Genomic DNA, 20,447 nt, shown 5'->3' with positions numbered 1-20,447 from the left:
GGTTTAAAAATGTAACGTAATTATTGGGTTTCACAATGTAAAAAAACCCCACTTTGAGTCACTAGAGAAAAGCGCTATATAAATATAATTCAATAAATACAAAAATAAAAAATAATGCCCACGATAGAATTGATCATGTTGTCCCGTGTTTAGTCGGCAAACCAGTTGAGTCTGAACCAACAGTACCTCTGCTGGTTGCTGCAAGTATCACACTCCATTGTTTTCAATTAATTAAAGACACTTGTAATCACCAATCACCCTTACCAAGACATCAGTCAACATCCCCGCTGGAAAACAGATCAATTATTGGAACCTGTTATTAATTACGAATGCATATCCTCCTGAGAACCAGCGTCCTCTGCAATGAACATTTGGTTTTTGGTCTTTTTGTCAGAGTTCCAAATTTCAGGAAAGACAAAAAAAAATCCCAATTATGTAAAACAGACATGACCACTGCAGAGGACGCTGGTTCTCAGGAGGCTATAGCTGGTTGCCAAACGGTCTTCTTGAAGCCCGTCGTATCATTTTTAATTACCGAGCCGTCATTGTTTTCCCTGACCCACTTCACCGTCAGCTGCACGCCCCTTCCAATCACACTTAATTCCATCTGGCATTGGACTCCGTGAACACCAAACTCCTACTACAGTACGACTACTGCTCTTCCGACCAAAAATCCTAACCTTTACCCAGGTGACAGGTGACAAGGGACGTTTTCCGGGTATGTTAGTCCTCTCGCAGATTAGCCAGCAGCGCTCTTAAAAAGGGCCTCTAGACGTAACCCAATAAAAATCCCCACAGGGGGCATGTCACAACACTCATTATCACTCAGACTTAACTCGATTGGGTTTTCCCTAATGAAGGTCCCGATCGATGTCTGAGCTTTGCGCCATACTGCTCTCTGATGTTTGCTTCTTATGACACGTGGCTTAGTGATTTATAAACAGTTGCATGCTCATGAAGTTGTCGTCTTCATTCTCTGCTCATGTGTGACATGTTGGCATAATTGGGTTGACTAGTGTGCACTGAAGGGTACGGATGCTGAAAAAATTAGATGTACATCTAAATCGGCATTCTTATTTATTCTGATTATGAATCGATTAATCATTTTCAAGAATACATTTTTTAAGACGTGTTTTAGGCCATCTCCACGTATATGTCAACAGCCAAGAGTACCATATTTTCAGAACTATAAGGCGTACTTAAAATCTTTTTTTTTTCCTCATAACTCCATAATATGCCTTATAATGCGAGGCATAAGTTTGGTTGAGCTTACCCACCTCAATGCTTTTGTAGCATTGGATGGGGCGAAAAAGGTCTTCTGTTGAAGATGTCAAGAAAAGCTGTCACTCTGTATGATCAAAGCCATTTGTAATGATACTGGTGATTTTAAACACCCCCATATACAAGTGAATGAAGGGAATCTTAGTCAACAGCCATACATGTCACACGCAGGGTCGCCGTGTAAAGAACGCCAACACTGTCATAAACATGTGCCATATTGCAAAAGCACACTAAACAACAATGGCAAACACATTTCGGGAGAATATTTGCACCGCAACACAACATAAACACAACAGAACAAATACCCAGAATTCCCTGCAGTAACAACTCTTCCGGGACGCTACACTATTTCATTTGGTACATGGTGTAATGATAAGTGTGACCAGTAAATAGCAGTCAAACATAACAGATAAGCCTCAAGTAAACAACACCAACATTTTAAAGGTTCCATTGAAAATATAGAACATTAGACACGGCGCTCAAGAATCTACCAAAATGTTTTAGTAGTAAATTTTTTATTGCCATTTCTAATATAAAGTAGTGTAAAGTTCTTACTTATATCTGTCAGTAAACTCGCCATGAAAGCGCTAAAACATACCGGCATAGTGAGTTTACATTATTCACCCAAGGAACTTTAGTTATTAGAGTTCCAGTCGGACGGTTTTTCACGGGACACATTTCCGGTGTGGTTGTTTCCGGGTGGATGAGGAGATGCTGCTCCGTTATTGATTTAAGTAAAGTCTGAATGTCATTAAAACAGTTAGCTCCATCTTTTGACACTTCTTCCACTCCCGTCCTTGCACGTTACACCGCTACAACAAAGATGACGGAGAGAAGACGCTGCCGAAGTTGATCCACGTAAATAAAACGGCGCATCCAGAAGCGACTGTCAGAAAGCGTCTTGAAGATGATCTGTAAAACATAATCTATGCAACATTTTGACCAAAGAACTACCATTACATCTTATGTAGACCACAAGGAAGTGTTTTCCATTTAGAAAAAAATTTAAATAATATGACTCCTTTTAATGCGCCCTATAATCCGGTGCGCCTAATATATTAAAAAAGTTAAAAGTTAAAGTACCAATGATTGTCACACACACACTAGGTGTGGTGAAATTTGTCCTCTGCATTTGACCCATCCCCTTGATCACCCCCTGGGAGGTGAGGGGAGCAGTGGGCAGCAGCGTAGCCGCGCCCGGGAATCATTTTTGGGGATTTAACCCCCAATTCCAACCATTGATGCTGAGTGCCAAGCAGGGAGGTAATGGGTCCCATTTTTATAGTCTTTGGTATGACCCGGCCGGGGTTTGAACTCACAACCTACCGATCTCAGGGCGGACACTCTAACCACTAGGCCACTGAGTAGGTTAGGTAGAAAAAAAGATCAAAAATAGACCATTCATCGGCAGTGCGCCTTGTAATCCGGTGCGCCATATGGTCTGGAAAATACGGTAGCTTGTTTAGCCTAGTTTGAAAACTTTCTATTGTGATTGTCTTAACAAATGATTAGGTATGTTTTGGATCAGAGTTTTATGCTGCCGATACCGATCCACCATGAGTGAGATTGGCCGATACCAATAACGATACCGGTTATATGTATTAACTGTCAATTTTTCAATGTATTTATGAATTGTGCTATTGATAGTTTAACAATATCAGCATCATATTCAAACTAGTTCTTGATTTTTGTTAATTAAGTACAATTGTTAGGTAAAAATTAAATCAAAAGTAGACAATAAATAAAGAAAAACTACTATCTACTACTATCTACAAAATGACACAAATTATTGTGACAAAATAAAAATATTGATATATAGGACTAAATGCTAATATTTGAATTTGAAATGTAAACAATCAATGTAAACACATTTTTAAAATCACAAAAACTACTTAACAATCATCTCTTTAAATTAAGGAATTTGTAAGAAATGCCTAATAATGTGTAACTCAATAGGTGCAAAGGGTGAAAATGTCAACATAGATAAACCTGAGAAGAACCATTTATTTCAGGTTTACTGCCAGGAAGTTACTCACTACACCGGTATGTTTTAGCGCTTTCATGGCGAGTTTACTGACAGATTTATGTAAGAACTTTACGCTACTTTATATTAGAAATGGCAACAGCGGAGGATGAATGTCCCATAACAAGAAGATTGAGAAAAAGAAGAAGCTTATCGACTACGGTGTCGGACTACAAAGTCAGAAGCCGCGCAATTTTTCAGGATATATGCAGATCCCAAATACAAAGCAGCAGGTACCAGAAGGTAAGAAAAGTTGCTTTTGCATAATATTGCCAAACAAAGTCGTACCTTATACTGGGGTTCAATCCCCACCTTCTACCATCCTAGTCACGTCCGTTGTGTCCTTGGGCAAGACACTTCACCCTTGCTCCTGATGGCTGCTGGTTAGCGCCTTGCATGGCAGCTCCCGCCATCAGTGTGTGAATGTGTGTGTGAATGGGTGAATGTGGAAATACTGTCAAAGCGCTTTGAAGGTAGAAAAGCGCTATACAAGTATAACCCATTTATCATTATACACACTCCATAATAATACTGGTATGTCGAAGCATATCAAACGGTGCAGCCTACACGTACTGTATCTCTTATGATTGACTGTCATCTACTGGTCACACTTATCATTACACCATGTACCAAAGGAAATTGCTTCAAGGTGGGTAAGATCAACCAAACATTTTCCTTACATTAGGTACAACGGGTTATAAGGCGCAAAGTCGAGTTTTGAGGAAAAAAATAAGATTTTAGTGCGCCTTATAGTCCAGAAAATACGGTAATTAGCTGCTAGTCGCTTGTCAGCCAGGGGACTGAAAATGAATACAGTGACGGAGGGGATCGCCGATTGTGCTAGACATTAAAAGGCATACATCGGCATTTGCAGATCGCATGCTTTTTTACGGAAATCGGCCAATACTGAACGGTGGCCGATGAAATGGCACATCTCTACAAATTATATATTGGGAGAGTGGGTTTGAATTGAGAATATATTCTTAATCAAATATAAACCCAAAGCATTAGAATCAAATTGAACCGTGAGTTGTTGTAAGATTCCCATCCTTACTGAATGGGCATTTAACTACATATCTATCATTGGCATTGAGGGAAATTAGCTCTCAATTAATTCATTAGATGCTATTATTGTATAAGAATTATTTTTCTGAATGGATCCTGGAAACGGATGTTTTACTCCGTCATAAGACTGATGATGTTTGCGGCTTTAAATAGTGGAGATATGATGAATTATATCTATCAAATAGTGTGCAATATTCATAATGGACTTAAAGAAGTGTGTTTATGGTTTGTATATGTTTGAATGTTGTCTTGTTGTTTCAGGTTTTTTCATCTATTACGCGAGCTATGGAGAAATGGTGTCACTTTCAGTTGTGCTTTCGCCCATTTGACTGACTTTATACTATTAGACCACATCTGTGCATCAATATCGTGATATATTACACTTACAAAGATCCGTCCATCCATTATATTTAAAATTAGAACCTACTTACATGGAGTAGAGTGTCATAAGGCACTGCATGAAAGCATCATTTGCAAGTAAATACTGTAACTTCATGTTCTGTCGTGAAATAAGGTTAAAAAAATTAGATAATGTTGCACGTTGACATATGTGTATAAGACAGGTGTGACAAATAGAAACATTTATTTGTTCAATCTGTTCTCTTCCCCCACTAGTGGTAACGTATGCTAGCACTGTGATAGATGGGTCTGTTTTTGTTTTTTGTTTTTTTTAATATTATCTGAAAGAGAGAAAAAGCAACAAGTTACACATTCAATATTGCTCAGAAAATTGTTCTTACTGTTTTTTGATGTATTAACTTTAAAACTGTATATGGACTTGCTGTAATATTTCAGTAAATGAAACAGTCAAGACTGTTAAAAACAAAAAAAATACTTTATAAAGCTACTTCTTTGTTAAATATATCTGTCTTTATAATCATTTTGTTTTAAATTGAGACAAATATTATTTATGTATTTAATATTTGTTTACTTACTATGGAATATTATTTATTTATTATTTATTTGTTCACTGTTCTGTTACAGAGAACAAGGGAATTGGATTGCTACAATATGCTAAGGGGTAGGATTAAAAAAGCTCGGCTTCTTCCTACTCCTTTTCGGACGTGCTGTAATGAAACAACTGGAAATATGTGATGCATTACATTGTATCGTATGCATGTTCGAAACAAACTGAAACTGAACTGAACTAAGATTAAAACAGATTAATTATTTACACATCCTAGTTCAGGGGTTCTCAAACTTTTTTCACCAAGTAGCACCTCAGAAAACACTTGGCTCTCCAAGTACCACCATAATGACCTACATTAAAATAAAATAGGGTAGTAGGTATTCTCTAAAAAAAACAATGCAGAGGTTTAAGTATATTTAATATTTTGGCTACTGTAACAATACACACAGTTTCAATCAATCAATCAATCAAAGTTTATTTATATAGCCCTTAATCACAAGTGTCTCAAAGGGCTGCACAGGCCACAACGACGTCCTCGGCTCAGATCCCACATCGGGGCAAGAAAAAACTCAACCCAATGGGATACAATGAGAAACCTTGGAGGGGACCGCAGACCGGGCGACCGGTGCAATGGACGTCGAGTGGATCTAGTTAATAGTGTGAGAGTCCAGTCCATAGTGGATCTAGTTAAAAGTGTGAGAGTCCAATCCATTGTTGATCTAGTTAATAGTGTGGGAGTCCAATCTTTAGTGGATCTAGTTAATAGTGTGAGAGTCCAGTCCATAGTGGATCTAGTTAATAGTGGGAGAGTCCAATCCGTAGTGGATCTAGTTAATAGTGTGAGAGTCCAGTCCATAGTGGATCCAGTTAATAGTGGGAGAGTCCAATCCATAGTGGATCTAGTTAAACATGTGAGAGTCCAATCCATTGTGGATCTAGTTAATAGTGTGGGAGTCCAATCATTAGTGGATTTAGTTAATAGTGTGAGAGTATCAATCAATGATCAATCAATCAATGTTTATTTATATAGCCCTACATCACAAGTGTCTCAAAGGGCTGTACAAGCCACAACGACATCCTCGGTACAGAGCCCACGTACGGGCAAGGAAAACTCACCCCAGTGGGACGTCAATGTGAATGACTATGAGAAACCTTGGAGAGGACCGCATATGTGGGTAACCCCCCCCCCCCCCCCCCTAGGGGAGACCGAAAGCAATGGATGTCGAGTGGGTCTGACATAATATTGTGAAAGTCCAACACATCAGCGAAAGTCCAGTCCATGGTGGGGCCAGCAGGAACCATCCCGAGCGGAGACGGGTCAGCAGCATAGAGATGTCCCCATCCGATGAACAGGCTAGCGGCCCACCCCGGAGCAGAGTAGAAAAGAAAAGAAAAGAAACGGCAGATCAACTGGTCTAAAAAGGGAGTCTATTTAAAGGCTAGAGTATACAAATGAGTTTTAAGATGAGACTTAAATGCTTCTACTGAGGTAGCATCTCTAACTTTTACCGGGAGGGCATTCCATAGTATTGGAGCCCGAATAGAAAACGCTCTATAGCCCGCAGACTTTTTTTGGGCTGTGGGAATCACTAATAAGCCGGAGTTCTTTGAACGCAGATTTCTTGCCGGGACATATGGTACAATACAATCGTCAAGATAGGCAGGAGCTTGACCGTGTAGTATTTTATACGTAAGTAGTAAAACCTTAAAGTCGCATCTTAAGTGCACAGGAAGCCAGTGCAAGTGAGCCAGTATAGGCGTAATATGATCAAACGTTCCTGTTTTTGTCAAAAGTCCAGCAGCCGCATTTTGTACCATCTGTAATCTTTTAATGCTAGACATAGGGAGGCCCGAAAATAAAACGTTACAGTAATCGAGATGAGATGTAACGAACGCATGGATAATGATCTCAGCATCGTTTGTGGACAAAATGGAACGGATTTTAGCGATATTACGGAGATGAAAGAAGGCCGTTTTAGTAACACTCTTAATGTGTGACTCAAACGAGAGAGTTGGGTCGAAGATAATACCCAGATTCTTTACAGAGTCACCTTGTTTAATTGTTTGGTTGTCAAATGTTAAGGTGGTATTATTAAATAGATGTCGGTGTTGAGCAGGACCGATAATCAGCATTTCCTTTTTCTTAGCGTTGAGTTGCAAAAAGTTAGCGGACATCCATTGTTTAATTTCATTAAGACACGCCTCCAGCTGACTACAATCCGGCGTGTTGGTCAGCTTTAGGGGCATGTAGAGTTGGGTGTCATCAGCATAACAGTGAAAGCTAACACCGTACTTGCGTATGATGTCACCTAGCGGCAGCATGTAAATACTAAAGAGTGCAGGGCCAAGAACCGAACCCTGGGGAACTCCGCACGTTACCTTAACATAGTCCTAGGTCACATTGTTATGGGAGACACACTGCATCCTGTCAGTAAGATAAGAGTTAAACCAAGACAAGGCTAAGTCTGACATCCCAATACGCGTTTTGATACGCTCTAATAAAATATTATGATCAACAGTATCGAAAGCGGCGCTAAGATCAAGAAGCAGCAACATAGATGACGCATCAGAATCCATCGTTAGCAATAGATCATTAGTCATTTTTGCGAGGGCTGTCTCCGTAGAGTGATTTGCCCTGAAACCGGATTGAAAAGGTTCACAGAGATTGTTAGACGCTAAGTGTTCATTTAGCTGCTGTGCGACAATTTTTTCGAGGATTTTCGAGATAAACGGAAGGTGGGACACCGGCCGGTAGTTCACCATGAGGTCAGGATCGAGGTTAGGTCTTTTGAGTAGAGGATGAATAACCGCTTTTTTGAATGCTAGGGGAACAGTGCCAGAGGAAAATGATAAGTTTATAATATTTAACACCTAATAAAACAAAAAGCTCCTTGATAAGTTTCCCAGGAATTGGGTCAAGTAAACATGTTGTTTGTTTTGTCCCATTTACACATTTTGACAATTCCTCCAATGTTATTTTATCAAAGAGGGAGAAACTATTTTGGAGGGCAGTGTCCGTCGTATATACAGTCGTATCTGTGTTAATAGAACCCAGTTGTAGCTGAGATGCATTGTCTTTAATCTCTTTTCTAATTACTTCGATTTTCTTATTAAAGAAATTCATAAAGTCATCTGCTGAGTGGGTGGAGCTACTGGGAGGAGTCCCTTGTTGGGTTAGCGATGCTACTGTACTAAACAAAAATTTAGGATCATTTTTGTTGAGGTGGATGAGATTTGAGTAATATTTAGGTTTAGCTAAGGTAAGCATGCGTTTATAAGTTATTAAACTATCACTCCATGCTTGATGGAAAACCTCAAGTTTACCTCAAGAGTACAGTCCATAGTGGATCTAGTTAATAGTGGGAGAGTCCAATCCATAGTGGATCTAATTAATAGTGTGAGAGTCCAGTCCATAGTGGATCTAGTTAATAGTGGTAGAGTCCAATCCATAGTGGATTTAGTTAATAGTGTGAGAGTCCAGTCCATAGTGGGGCCAGCAGGGGATCATCTTGAGTGTAGACAAGTCAGCAGCGCAGAGACGTCCCAAACTGATGCACAGATGAGTGGTCCACCCCATCTATGGTCACCTAATAACCTCTCCACGCAGGAGAGGGGGGCAGAGCAGAAAAGAGATGGCAGATCAACTGGTCTAAAAGGGGGGGGGGTCTATTTAAAGGGCTAGCATATACAAATGAGTTTTAGATGGGACTTAAATGCTTCTACTGAGATATCATCTCTAACTGTTAACGGGAGGGCATTCCAGGGTACTGGAGCCCGAATAGAAGTTTGAACAGTAACACTGTGTTTGAATATAGGAAATTAAAATACTAATTGCTTAATAAAGTGATTATTTTGCGTACCACTAGATTGAGGATCGCTGACTTAACGCTTCACAGCACCAATATGTATACATGTTTTTCAAACAAAGATCTTGAAAACAAGGGGTCATCTTTTATACAGTATTTCTGCAAAATCAACAGAATTTAGCTTAATCAGAATCGGCTTTATTGGCTAAGTATGATAACATACAAGAAATTTGACTTGGTAGACTGCGCTCTCTTGTTTAATGTAAAACAAATATTTTCAGTTCCTCCATGTAGCAAAAAAAAAGTGTACCTTGGACAATAAAGACTAATCTGCGGGCTCTGTCTTGGAAATGTAAGACAGCCTAGCGCTATCAGCCGCTATCATCTGGGCCAATGTTCCTCCTGCTCGGATATCTCTCAGACCCCAATTTGCTATCCCGTGGAAGAAGTAGCACACTTCGGAGATAAGTTCGGCTCCGGGTTAATTACCAGATGAGTGTCAAGTCTCCGAGTTGCGAGTCCTTGTCGTATAAATCTCTAAATTCTTCTCGGCGGAGAGTTCAGTAGGGCACAGCCCAGGTATGATGACACCAGAGGCGGAGAGTGCGCAGAAACCACCTGCTCTTGACAACTGCCTCTTTGGCGCCGCTACCCGTCGATGCGGAACGCTGTTAACACGGCTTCTCCAGCCCCCCCTCCCTTTCTCTCTCCAGGGCACAGACTAATTAATGGATACCATTCCTACTTGATTAGCCCAAGTCCTTTCGGTAATTACATTCGCATACTAACCGCTCAGAATAAAAGGAGGACAGGAAAAAAAAAAGAAAAAAAAGCAAACAAAAGGCTTGGGAAAATATATTAATGCACTTCTCCGCTGGCTCTGATCTTAATTTGTTTCTGCTATTGTTTAGCCCGGTACTATAGATAAGAACTCTTTTCATTTCTCCCGCTCTTCATCAATTCCTGGTGATGTTTTTTTTTAAGAAACACGCAATAGACATGCCTGGAAGTGGAAAAAAAAAAACTCCCCCCCCCAAAAAAAAAAATTAAACATGTCATGATTGTCGCGGCAGCCCCCCTTTTACCCGTCACCGTCGGGTCCTGCGTGGGTCGGGCCTGCCGGGCTCCCCTCGCTCCACACAGAGGTGCATTGTGTTGCAGCTGCTAGCCCATAATTCTTCATTCTGTGTCCTATTGTTCCGACCTTTCACCACGCTTGTGTCCCCAAAGAAAGGAAGTGGCTGCCACTTTTGCAGCAGGCAATGCGCAGGGGCGGGATGGGGCGTAAAGGGGGGTCGGAGGGGGCATTGGGAGGGGGTTGTGAAAACATGTTATTTATTCGCAAAGTGCTTGGTTTTTAATAGCTTATCGACTGTCTTAAACACTTTTGTGTCTTCACAGCGTGGCACTCACCGCCGACCATTACTCTAATACAAGAGTGTCTTTTTTTCCCCCCTTTAAGACAACTTAGTTATAAGTAAGCGTCGTCAGTCTACAGCTTGTATAGCAGTTTACTATCCCCTAAAAACTACTCAACACTAGGAATGTATAGGGCTGGGCGATATGCACGAAAAGGTATATCTCCATATATTTTTACTTAAATTCGATATATATCTCGATATATTTTCCGGTGAAAGTGTACAAATAAAGATATTAATTTTTAAGTGAGATTCACTGAAATTGAAGTGAATGACAACAGTCAGTGGCACTTTTATTAACCCAATTAGTCAAGATGGGTATTAACAGCACAGAAAATAAACTTTTTAGGTAGCACAGAATTACATAACATAAATAAAATAGAAAAATATTCTTTGTACGTAAAATAAATAATAATAATAATAATAATAATAGATTTTATTTCTAAAAAACACTTTACATTGAGTAAACAACCTCGAAGTGCTAAGGTGTATTAAAAAAAAAAAAAAAAAAAAAACTACAAATAAAAATAAAATAAAATAAAATAAATAACATAGCTGTGCCAATAATACAAAATGTATCAAACTCAGATAAACAATTAATTTGCAGGCAGGCACTTTTTAATTCCCAGTCGACGATGTAATGGACTGTCACACACGTACGGTTCTGGTCAGCGCCAAGTAAGTGACTTTACTTAATTGTGCGGCTATGATCTTCCTCACTTCGCCAGCATTTCTCGTGCGAAATATGCCCGGTTTCGCAACTCGAGAACAGTTTTGATTTGGGCTTACATGGAAAACAACTCAAATTAATGTTTTATCCAGACGCATACAATTGTCCAAATGTCGCCAAGTAGACGCATTGTGGGTTTCCTGGACGTCGTCTACGTCGCTAAAGAAAAATCTTAGGAAGAGAATCCCTCTGCCGTCTTCCACCATTTTTTTTAATATGTAAATCACCCACTTGAATATACTCTTGAATATATGGTTCGACCCCGCCCTATCTTGCCTCTGATTGGCCTGTCCCTAATGTTTTGCTCTAATCTTAACCAATTGTGACTCATCATAGTAAACAACCAACCAATCGTGGATGTTCTTATACATGCAAGCAGGTCTTAGAAGGACGAAGGGGAGGGGTTTAGTAGCCCATAAAGTTTGAGAGGGAGTGACAAGCGGGGGAGAACAAGGAACACAACAAATACACGGTGTTTGGTCATTTAACGTGGAATAAATTATATCGATATTACGATATTTTCTTAATTCATATATTTAAAAATATATCAATATATCTTACAAACTCGATATATCACCCAGCCTTGAAATGGGTACCTTTCACATTTGAGTCGATACAGTACCAATTCCTGGTACCTGGGAACTAATACCGGTACTAATTTGTTGGTACTTTTGTGTGTCTTCCAATGTGTTCATAAATAGGCCTTTTTCCACCACTGAGGAACTTAAAGGTCCTGGAACCTTAAGGAGAAACAGCACTCCTTTGAGAACAAAAATGTACAGATTCTGGACAGGGAGGAACGAAAGAGGAGTGAGGGAAGCCATCTATGTCGAGCTTTAAAACCATCCCTTAACAAGGGAGGTCTCTTTTCTCCAGCATACAACATTGTCCTTTCAACCATTCCTAAAAGACTCTGCAATTTAGCATCCAACAAATAACAGGAGTTAGAAACATTCTGGTCATAGAAGGTGACCAAATGCCATCTGTTTACAACGGAAAGGAATGCTAACATAGGTGATTCCGACTATTTTGGACTGGTAGTGGTCGATTCACAGCGATCGTTCTGCCACACAATACCTCAATGCTAACGAGCGGAAATTACACTTCAACGACTGTCGTTGGCTTTGACAGTTAGGATTGCTCATTTGCATCAAAACGATTGTTTTCTCACTACGAGAGGGCAAAACCATCCTTGCCCAGGCCCACCCAACTGGTTTTGGAGTAGAGCTATGTTGGGGTTTGGCACCAGCCGCTAGATTAGATCTGACCAATCTAAGTCGAAGACTATATCTGGACCAATCTGAATCTAAGACAAGATCTGACCACTCTAAGTTTAAGACTAGATCAGACAAATCTAAGTCTATGAGCACGAACAGATAAAGCCTACTTAGATGAGAGGCGAAAAGTCTTCTAAGACAAACCAAACAGTCCAATTGCGATCGATTGAATGTCCCGAGATGACAATGACCTGGATGAATGAGAACATTCATAGACCTGGAACCTTAAGTCCCTGGAACTAAATGTTCCTGTAGACTTGTGTGGTTTGCGTTTCTACCATATTTGACAGTTTTAGGTTAGGTTTATACAAATCAGGCTGATGACCTCATGGAGGAGTAGTTGGGTATATTTCTACACTAATACCATGTACAGGTCATGTTTTACTAAAGTGTAAGTAAATGAAATACAAACCAATACTATACAAAACAATATGATTTAAAAACAAAAGTGTACTGGTTTTACGTACACATTTTGGCATTTGTGTCCACAGTGTCCAACAGTCAGAAAGTTCGCCCTCCCCTCAGTAAATAACAAATTCATGAGGTCCAGACGAGTCCTTATGGTTAATTTCAGCTTTAAATAACAATATATAAAGAATAAATGTCAGTTATTATCCCACGGCGATAACATAAATTGCACCGGATTTTGCGTTAGCATTAGCATTTGGTAAATCGTGAATATTTTTGTGATTTACCTTCGTTCCACCCGTTTTTCCTTTTACCTCAAACAACAAAGTTATCAAGTCCCAGTGAGCAACTTGCCTCGCCGCTTCAAAGTCCGGCTGAATACTTAATTTTCCTCTGTAAATGCATTTAAAAGAGTCCCGTCCACTTTTCGTTGCTTTGCGTATTGAAATTAAGTTTGTAAAGAATAATAAACAGCGTTAAACTGCACACTAGTTTAAATATATAAGTTGTCCCGCATACTGTAATGGGCGCTGAAACTTAGAATACAAGTTTTAGGAATGCCCCCAACTGTGTTTAACCAATCAGCGGTTGACAGCACAGCCCGCCCCCTCTAAAGTTCCTGGAACAAAGTCCCACCTGGCAACTAGGAACTAAATATAGTTCCTGAAGAAGTGAGTAATTAAAGTAAACACACCATATTTTAAAAATGCTTATAAATCTTATACAATGTTGAATTTGCAGGTGTTCTTGCTAATCAGATGACATATTCAATTTCTGCTATTAAATGCTACATACAATGTTTTTAAACTAAAACTAAACAAAAAACTACTATTGCCTTCATTTCACATTGCTTGGATTTTGCTCTCAAAGCCTTCCTGTATCCAGAGACTTACTCCCTGAGTTTGTAAACAATAATAAAAAGGACCAAATAAAGGTTTTTGTAACAGTAAGATACATGAGAAGAAGAGAAATTATGATCTAATCACTTTAGTATTGTTTATATAATGATACTACACTAGGTATCAATAGTATTGACATCTGGATCGATTACCCCCTACTTTACCTTAAAGTTTGGGTTTAGCTTCTTAAGTCGTCCTGTTTGGTGTGTGTTTGTGTGTAGCATGCTTAGCCATTAATTTTTCTTTAGCCCTTGCAAGAAACATAGTTTATTTTCTGCGATGGTGGTGAAAGTTAATATCTTCGAAGCGGTACCACACTGTGGATAGACAACACATTCGTTGCAACTTGGTCTCAAATTCGAGTCGATGTTTGGGGAAGACACACAACATCCTTCCAGCCAAGTAAACACTGGGACACAGCTGCAGTAAAGATCAGTTGGGATTGGGCAGCTCATCAGTCAAAAGGCAAATATCGTCCTGTATCCCATCTCTAATTAGAGGTATTGCTCTTATTCCACACCAGCTGCTTGATTTTAACGTGCATTTCAGTTCGATTCATTTGATTTGATTATCAAATTTGGAGGTGTTTACATCGCCATGTAAAATCGCTAATGCTAATCTGTAGCACGTCTATGGCAAATCCAACGCAAATTAGCATCGAGCTACCCCATTTTGAAAAGTGGAGCCTTGCTGTACTTTTCTCTTTGCTGACATGGAAAATTGTAACCTCGAAGCAGTCCAGCTTAGTCCGCTCTTAGTGCTTTCCTCCTTGTTTACCCGCCAAAACCGTGCAACTGTACGTGAAGTCACTGCTAACCAAAACGTATGGCACTGTTTAATTTTAAGTGAATTAGTGCCAGGTAGTACAGATGTAATTCCGTCGTCCCCGAATTTGGTACTCAACACTTAGCCATTGTCTCAATCGCTGGCAAGATCCTCCTTTGCTGTGCGTCTTGGTGGTGATATCATGGTCCTGCATGCATGAGTGCTTCCCCCACTATGGGGAGCTACGGTTCATTGAGTAAAATATGAAATCCAACATGACATTCTGAAGTGCAGCACCCCCCCCCCCCCCCCCCCCAGCTACTCCTTGGATAGTAAATTTTTACTTCTACACAAGCTGTACACTGACAAATTGAATTCTATAGAGGAGATGAACTGTCATAAAAAGGGTTGCTGAAATGTGAAGGTCTGGACTTTTGCTCAAATGTGTCTGAAGCATGAAAGTGAAGCGAATGGGTACTGTAGATTGGAAAATGTTCACCTCTATATAACTTGGTAACTATAAAGGAAACTGTTGATTCAGTGACTTTTAGCGCTAGAAGAACACAACTTTCAAAGTTTTACGCATTATTTTATGCAAGTATTAATGAGATATGCTGGTATCATACCCTCAGCATATCATAGAGCAGGGGTCACCAACCTTTTTGAAACCAAGAGCTACTTCTTGGGTACTGATTAATGCGAAGGGCTACCAGTTTGATACACACTTAGATAAATTGCCAGAAATAGCCAATTTGCTCAATTTACCTTTAACTCTATGTTATTATTAATAATTAATGATATTTACACTTAATTGAATGGTTTAAAAGAGGAGAAAACACGAAAAAAATGACAATTAAATTTTGAAACATAGTTTATCTTCAATTTCGACTCTTTAAAATTCAAAATTCAACGAAAAAAAGAAGAGAAAAACTAGCTAATTCTAATCTTTTTGAAAAATTAAAAAAATAATTTATGGAACATCATTAGTAATTTTTCCTGATTAAGATTAATTTTAGAATTTTGATGACATGTTTTAAATAGGTTAAAATCCAATCTGCACTTTGTTAGAATATATAACAAATTGGACCAAGCTATATTTCTAACAAAGACAAATCATTATTTCTTCTAGATTTTCCAGAACAAAATTTTTTAAAGAATTCAAAATACTTTGAAATAACTTTAAATTTGATTCTACAGATTTTCTAGATTTGCCAGAATAATTTTTTTGAATTTTAATAATAATAAGTTTGAAGAAATATTTCACAAATATTCTTTGTCGAAAAAACAGAAGCTAAAATGAAGAATTAAATTAAAATTGATTTATTATTCTTCACAATAGAAAACATGAATTTACTTGAACATTGATTTAAATTGTCAGGAAAGAAGAGGAAGGAATTTAATAGGTAAAAAGGTATATGTGTTTAAAAATCCTAAATCATTTTTAAGGTTGTATTTTTTCTCTTAAATTGTCTTTCTGAAAGTTATAAGAAGCAAAGTAAAAAAATTAATGAATTTATTTAAACAAGTGAAGACCAAGTCTTTAAAATATTTCCTTGGATTTTCAAATTCTATTTGAGTTTTGTCTCTCTTAGAATTAAAAATGTCGGGCAAAGCGAGACCAGCTTGCTAGTAAATAAATACAATTTAAAAAATAGAGGCAGCTCACTGGTTAGTGCTGCTATTTGAGCTATTTTTAGAACAGGCCAGCGGGCGACTCATCTGGTCCTTACGGGCGACCTGGTGCCCGCGGGCTACGCGTTGGTGACCCCTGAAATAGAGCTATTATAGAAGGGGTGTCCAATTTGCAGCCCAAATGCTGGCTTTTTATTGAACTACCACACATTCTGGAAATAAAATTAGTACATTGCAACAAGTTTTGAGGTGAAAAAGTATGCTGCTTTTTGATACGTTTTACCTTTTTGTGATGCAAACATGTAAATCAGCTGATTCAGCACGGGCCTCCCCACAATCACAGCCAAAGTGGCAGCGTGAGAGCACTGAAGCCGGGTCAAGCCAGTGTGTAAACATTCAGCGGCGAGTGCTTTTGAGCAGGGGGGGCGGCACCCCATTCTGGCCCCCCATGCACGAGATCCAAAGGGCCAAAACCCCAGCCCACCCTAATGTTGCTGCCCCATACACATTTACATGCACTACAAACTTAATTAATGCATTTAAAAATAAATAAATAGATAAATAAAAAAATTTTGTTGAACAAAAATACATTAGAACAAAATAAAAACAGTTACATAGTACATTAGTACTAGTAATTAATGGAAATGAGTAAAATTAACTGTTAAAGGTTAGTACTATTAGTGGACCAGCAGCAATCATGTGTGCTTAACGGACTGTATCCCTTGCAGACTGTATTGATATATATTGTAGGAACCAGAATATTAATAACAGAAGAAAACAACCCTTTTGTGTGAATGAGTGAGAATGAGTGTAAATGGGGGAGGGAGGGTTTTTGGGTTGGTACACTAACTGTAAGTGTATCTTGTGTTTTTTATGTTGATTTAATAATTTAAAAAAAATAAAATGAAATAAATTACTGCATGGATTTGGTTGAAACCAACTTTTTAAAACCAATCCTTTATGAGGTTTTGAGCTTTTAAAGATGGGAATAACATATCTAAAACATAAGCCTCGTAAATAATTGGATTTAAATGTATTTATTTATTTTTTCTTTTACAAACAAAGCCAACCAAATTAATTATAATATTGTCAGAATGATTTTAAATAATCATATAAACTGTGATTATCCACTTAAATATGATTATAAATATGTGTAAACGAGAGATCATCTGATACTCTTGGGATTATCATACAAATCTTAATAATTATGACTATATTATTCTAAATTCAAACCCCAGGCAGTTAAGTTCCCCCTGTATTTAAAACCTAGTGACACCTCAGTTTCTATCTTTAATATAGGCTCCTTGAATGCACTGCAGTTTTGCAAAAGTGAAACTTTCTCCTATACTTCCACAAATAGATGTATTATATATGTATCTTTTTTCTATCACCTCACCCTTGTGTGAATGCTTAAAGACTGCAAAGGTGAGCTTTGATGACATTTGTGTTGAGTGAAGTGTTCAAAGCTAGGTTTGCTGCATCCAGCTGGAACAAACCGATCCATTCATCCATTTTCTACCGCTTGTCCCTTTTGGGGTCGCTGGAGCCTATCTCAGGTGCATTCGGGCGGAAGGGGGCGTACACCCTGGACAAGTCGCTGCTTCATCGCAGGGCCAACACAGATAGACTGACAACATTCACACACACATTCACACACTAGGGCCAATTTTAGTGTTGCCAATCAACCTATCCCCAGGTGCATGTCTTTCATTTTGCATTTATTGTTGTAGGTAGTTTTAGACCGGGTGTGTCAAACTCATTTTAGCTCAGGGCCCGCATGGAGGAAAACCTATTCCCACGTGGGCCGAAAGGTAAAATCATGGCGTAATAACTTAAACATATAACTACGACAACTTCAGATTGTTTTCTTGTTTTACTGCAGCCCAAAATAGAACAAGCACATTTTGAAAATGTACATATCACAAACAATCCTCTTGACAAAACACTTCAAGTTATCAATCAATCAATCAATCAATCAATCAATCAATCAATCAATGTTTATTTACATAGCCCTAAATTACAAGTGTCTCAAATGGCTGCACAAGCCAAAACGACATCCTCGGTTCAGAGCCCACATAAGGGCAAGGAAAAACTCACAACCCAGTGGGATATCAATGTGAATGACTATGATAAACCTTGGAGAGACCGGATGCAAATGGACGTCGAGTGGGTCTAGCATAATAATGTGAAAGTCCAGTCCATAGTGGATCTAACACAATAGTGAGAGTCCAGTCCATAGTGGGGCCAGCAGAGATGTCCCCAACCGATGCACAGGCGAGCGGTCCACCCCGGGTCCCGACTCTGGACAGCCAGCACTTTATCCATTTCAGTTAATTGAAAATTCTGTGGAAAATAATTGGTGCAGTTTCAAAAACACCATGAAGAACACAAGGAACTTAGACTTCATTTGATTGATTAATTGAAACTTTTATTAGTAGATTGCACAGTACAGTACATAGTAACACCCGAATACGTTTTTCAATGTGTTTAAGTCTCGGGGTCCACGTTAATCAATTCATGGTTCATCTCAGTGTATCTACAAAGCAATTCAACTCTAAGTCACAGCCCATCTAGGATTGAACAAAAAACTAAATAAAGCATAAATAAAAACTTGTCCATGTAACAACTACCTCATTTGTCATTTCCACTGTTCACGTTCTTTAAATTTGCACAGAAGACACTCATTTTCACAGAATTATATCAATGTGCAGTGAGTCATGCAGCATTTTAAGTGAGGTTGTCAATTGTTGTCGAGGGGGAGGAGTCACTGCCCAGCTTTACCGCGTACCTCTTGCTTGGTATACTTGTTCACCCCGGTATAAACTATTTGCTTGCCTAACATAATTGCTATTGTGACATCCAGTGGATACATTTAGAACAGGCAGTTTCTTTCATTTAAAAATGCATACAGTATTTATTAAAAATGACCATTTATGACAATAATTTACATATTTAAATGTCAGGAAAAATACATCCTCAAACTTTACAGCCCCTCCGCCCATACACGCACAGTTTAATGCCACTGCTGATTGTGTTTTGTCTGTTCTTTTTTTCAGTTCCAAAACAACAACAACAACTACATGAACATGTCGGAAGCTAGTGGCACCCTGCTGAATGCTGGTGATGTAAGTATGGCGTTTCTATGGACCCCTATTTAACCTTTCAACGATCACAGTTCACTGTACATAATGATTTGGAGTGCATTAAAAGAACTGATGACTTTATTGTAAACAACAATACAACAAATGTACAAGCTTGACTTTCACACCGACAGCAATCAATATTTTAAAACGCATACAGAGGCAGACAAAGCTGTTGATACATCAAATGCAGCTACCGCCATCTTGTAGAGATGATTTAAACACAATATATACATCAGGAGGTTGCTTACAGCCACAGGTGTTAATACAATTGCAAACGACTCGTGCCGTCGTCCGGGTTCTCAGGACAATCAAGGAAGGACATTGTCGAGCAGGTTTAGACTTCTTTATTATTTCAATAAATCTGCGTCTTCTTTCGCTTTTCAGCTCCGGTTCCACTTGCTCGCTCTTCCGCTTGCTTTTCAGCCATGCGAGTCTTCGTCTCCCTTGCGCTCTCAGTCTCTTTCTCTCAGCATCCGCTTCCTCCTGGCTCCGGTTTCTCTTTCCGTCTCTTCCCCTGACGTTTACAGTGCGAGAGGATATTTAAATTGTGCCCAGCTGAGCACCTTGTACTGATCGCTGCTTGCTCGTCGTCCACGCCTCTTCACCGCCATCTTGGAGCGGGCTCCGGTGTGCCCTGCCTCGCTGTTAGACTGCCGGCCACGCTTCCTCGCCACCAACTTGGAGCGGGCTCCGGTGTGCCCTGCCTCGCTGTTGGACTGCCGGCCACGCCTTCTCGCCGCCATCTCGGAGTCGACTCCGGCGGGGCACGCCTCGCTGTCGGTCTGCCGGCCCCGCCTCCCCACAACAATTTTGTTTGTATTTTATTAAATATACTTCTTCAAGGAATTTTAAGCCTTTTAACCACAGTTTATTACAGTAAAAAAAAAAAGTACTGTTTTTTTTCATTTAGAAAAAAATGCTGTAAAAACCACAGTAAATTTCAAAATTTTACCATGAAATCCATTGCTACTTTTACATTGCAGAATTTGATGCATAACTTGCTTTGAAATCATTATTAGTAGTATTTATTTATATTTAAAAAATGGTTTGAATGTTTGATAATATATTTTTGCATAATTAGACAATCTAT

The 20,447-nt window shown here is 39.0% G+C and overlaps 1 protein-coding gene across 2 annotated transcripts in view; it reads left to right on the top strand.

Moving 5' to 3' along the window:
* The window catches only part of LOC133662748 (TOX high mobility group box family member 3-like), a 165,773-nt gene that overhangs the window by 82,557 nt on the left and 62,769 nt on the right, over positions 1 to 20,447 (top strand). For both annotated transcript variants that reach the window (XM_062066882.1, XM_062066890.1), the window contains exon 2: positions 19,271 to 19,339. In XM_062066882.1, the coding sequence (XP_061922866.1) occupies positions 19,271 to 19,339 (69 nt within the window). The remainder of the gene's footprint in view (positions 1 to 19,270; positions 19,340 to 20,447) is intronic.

The sequence above is a fragment of the Entelurus aequoreus genome, linkage group LG02 (assembly GCF_033978785.1).
Source record: "Entelurus aequoreus isolate RoL-2023_Sb linkage group LG02, RoL_Eaeq_v1.1, whole genome shotgun sequence".
Lineage (NCBI taxonomy): Eukaryota > Metazoa > Chordata > Actinopteri > Syngnathiformes > Syngnathidae > Entelurus > Entelurus aequoreus.
This window is presented reverse-complemented; position numbering and strand designations above follow the sequence as displayed.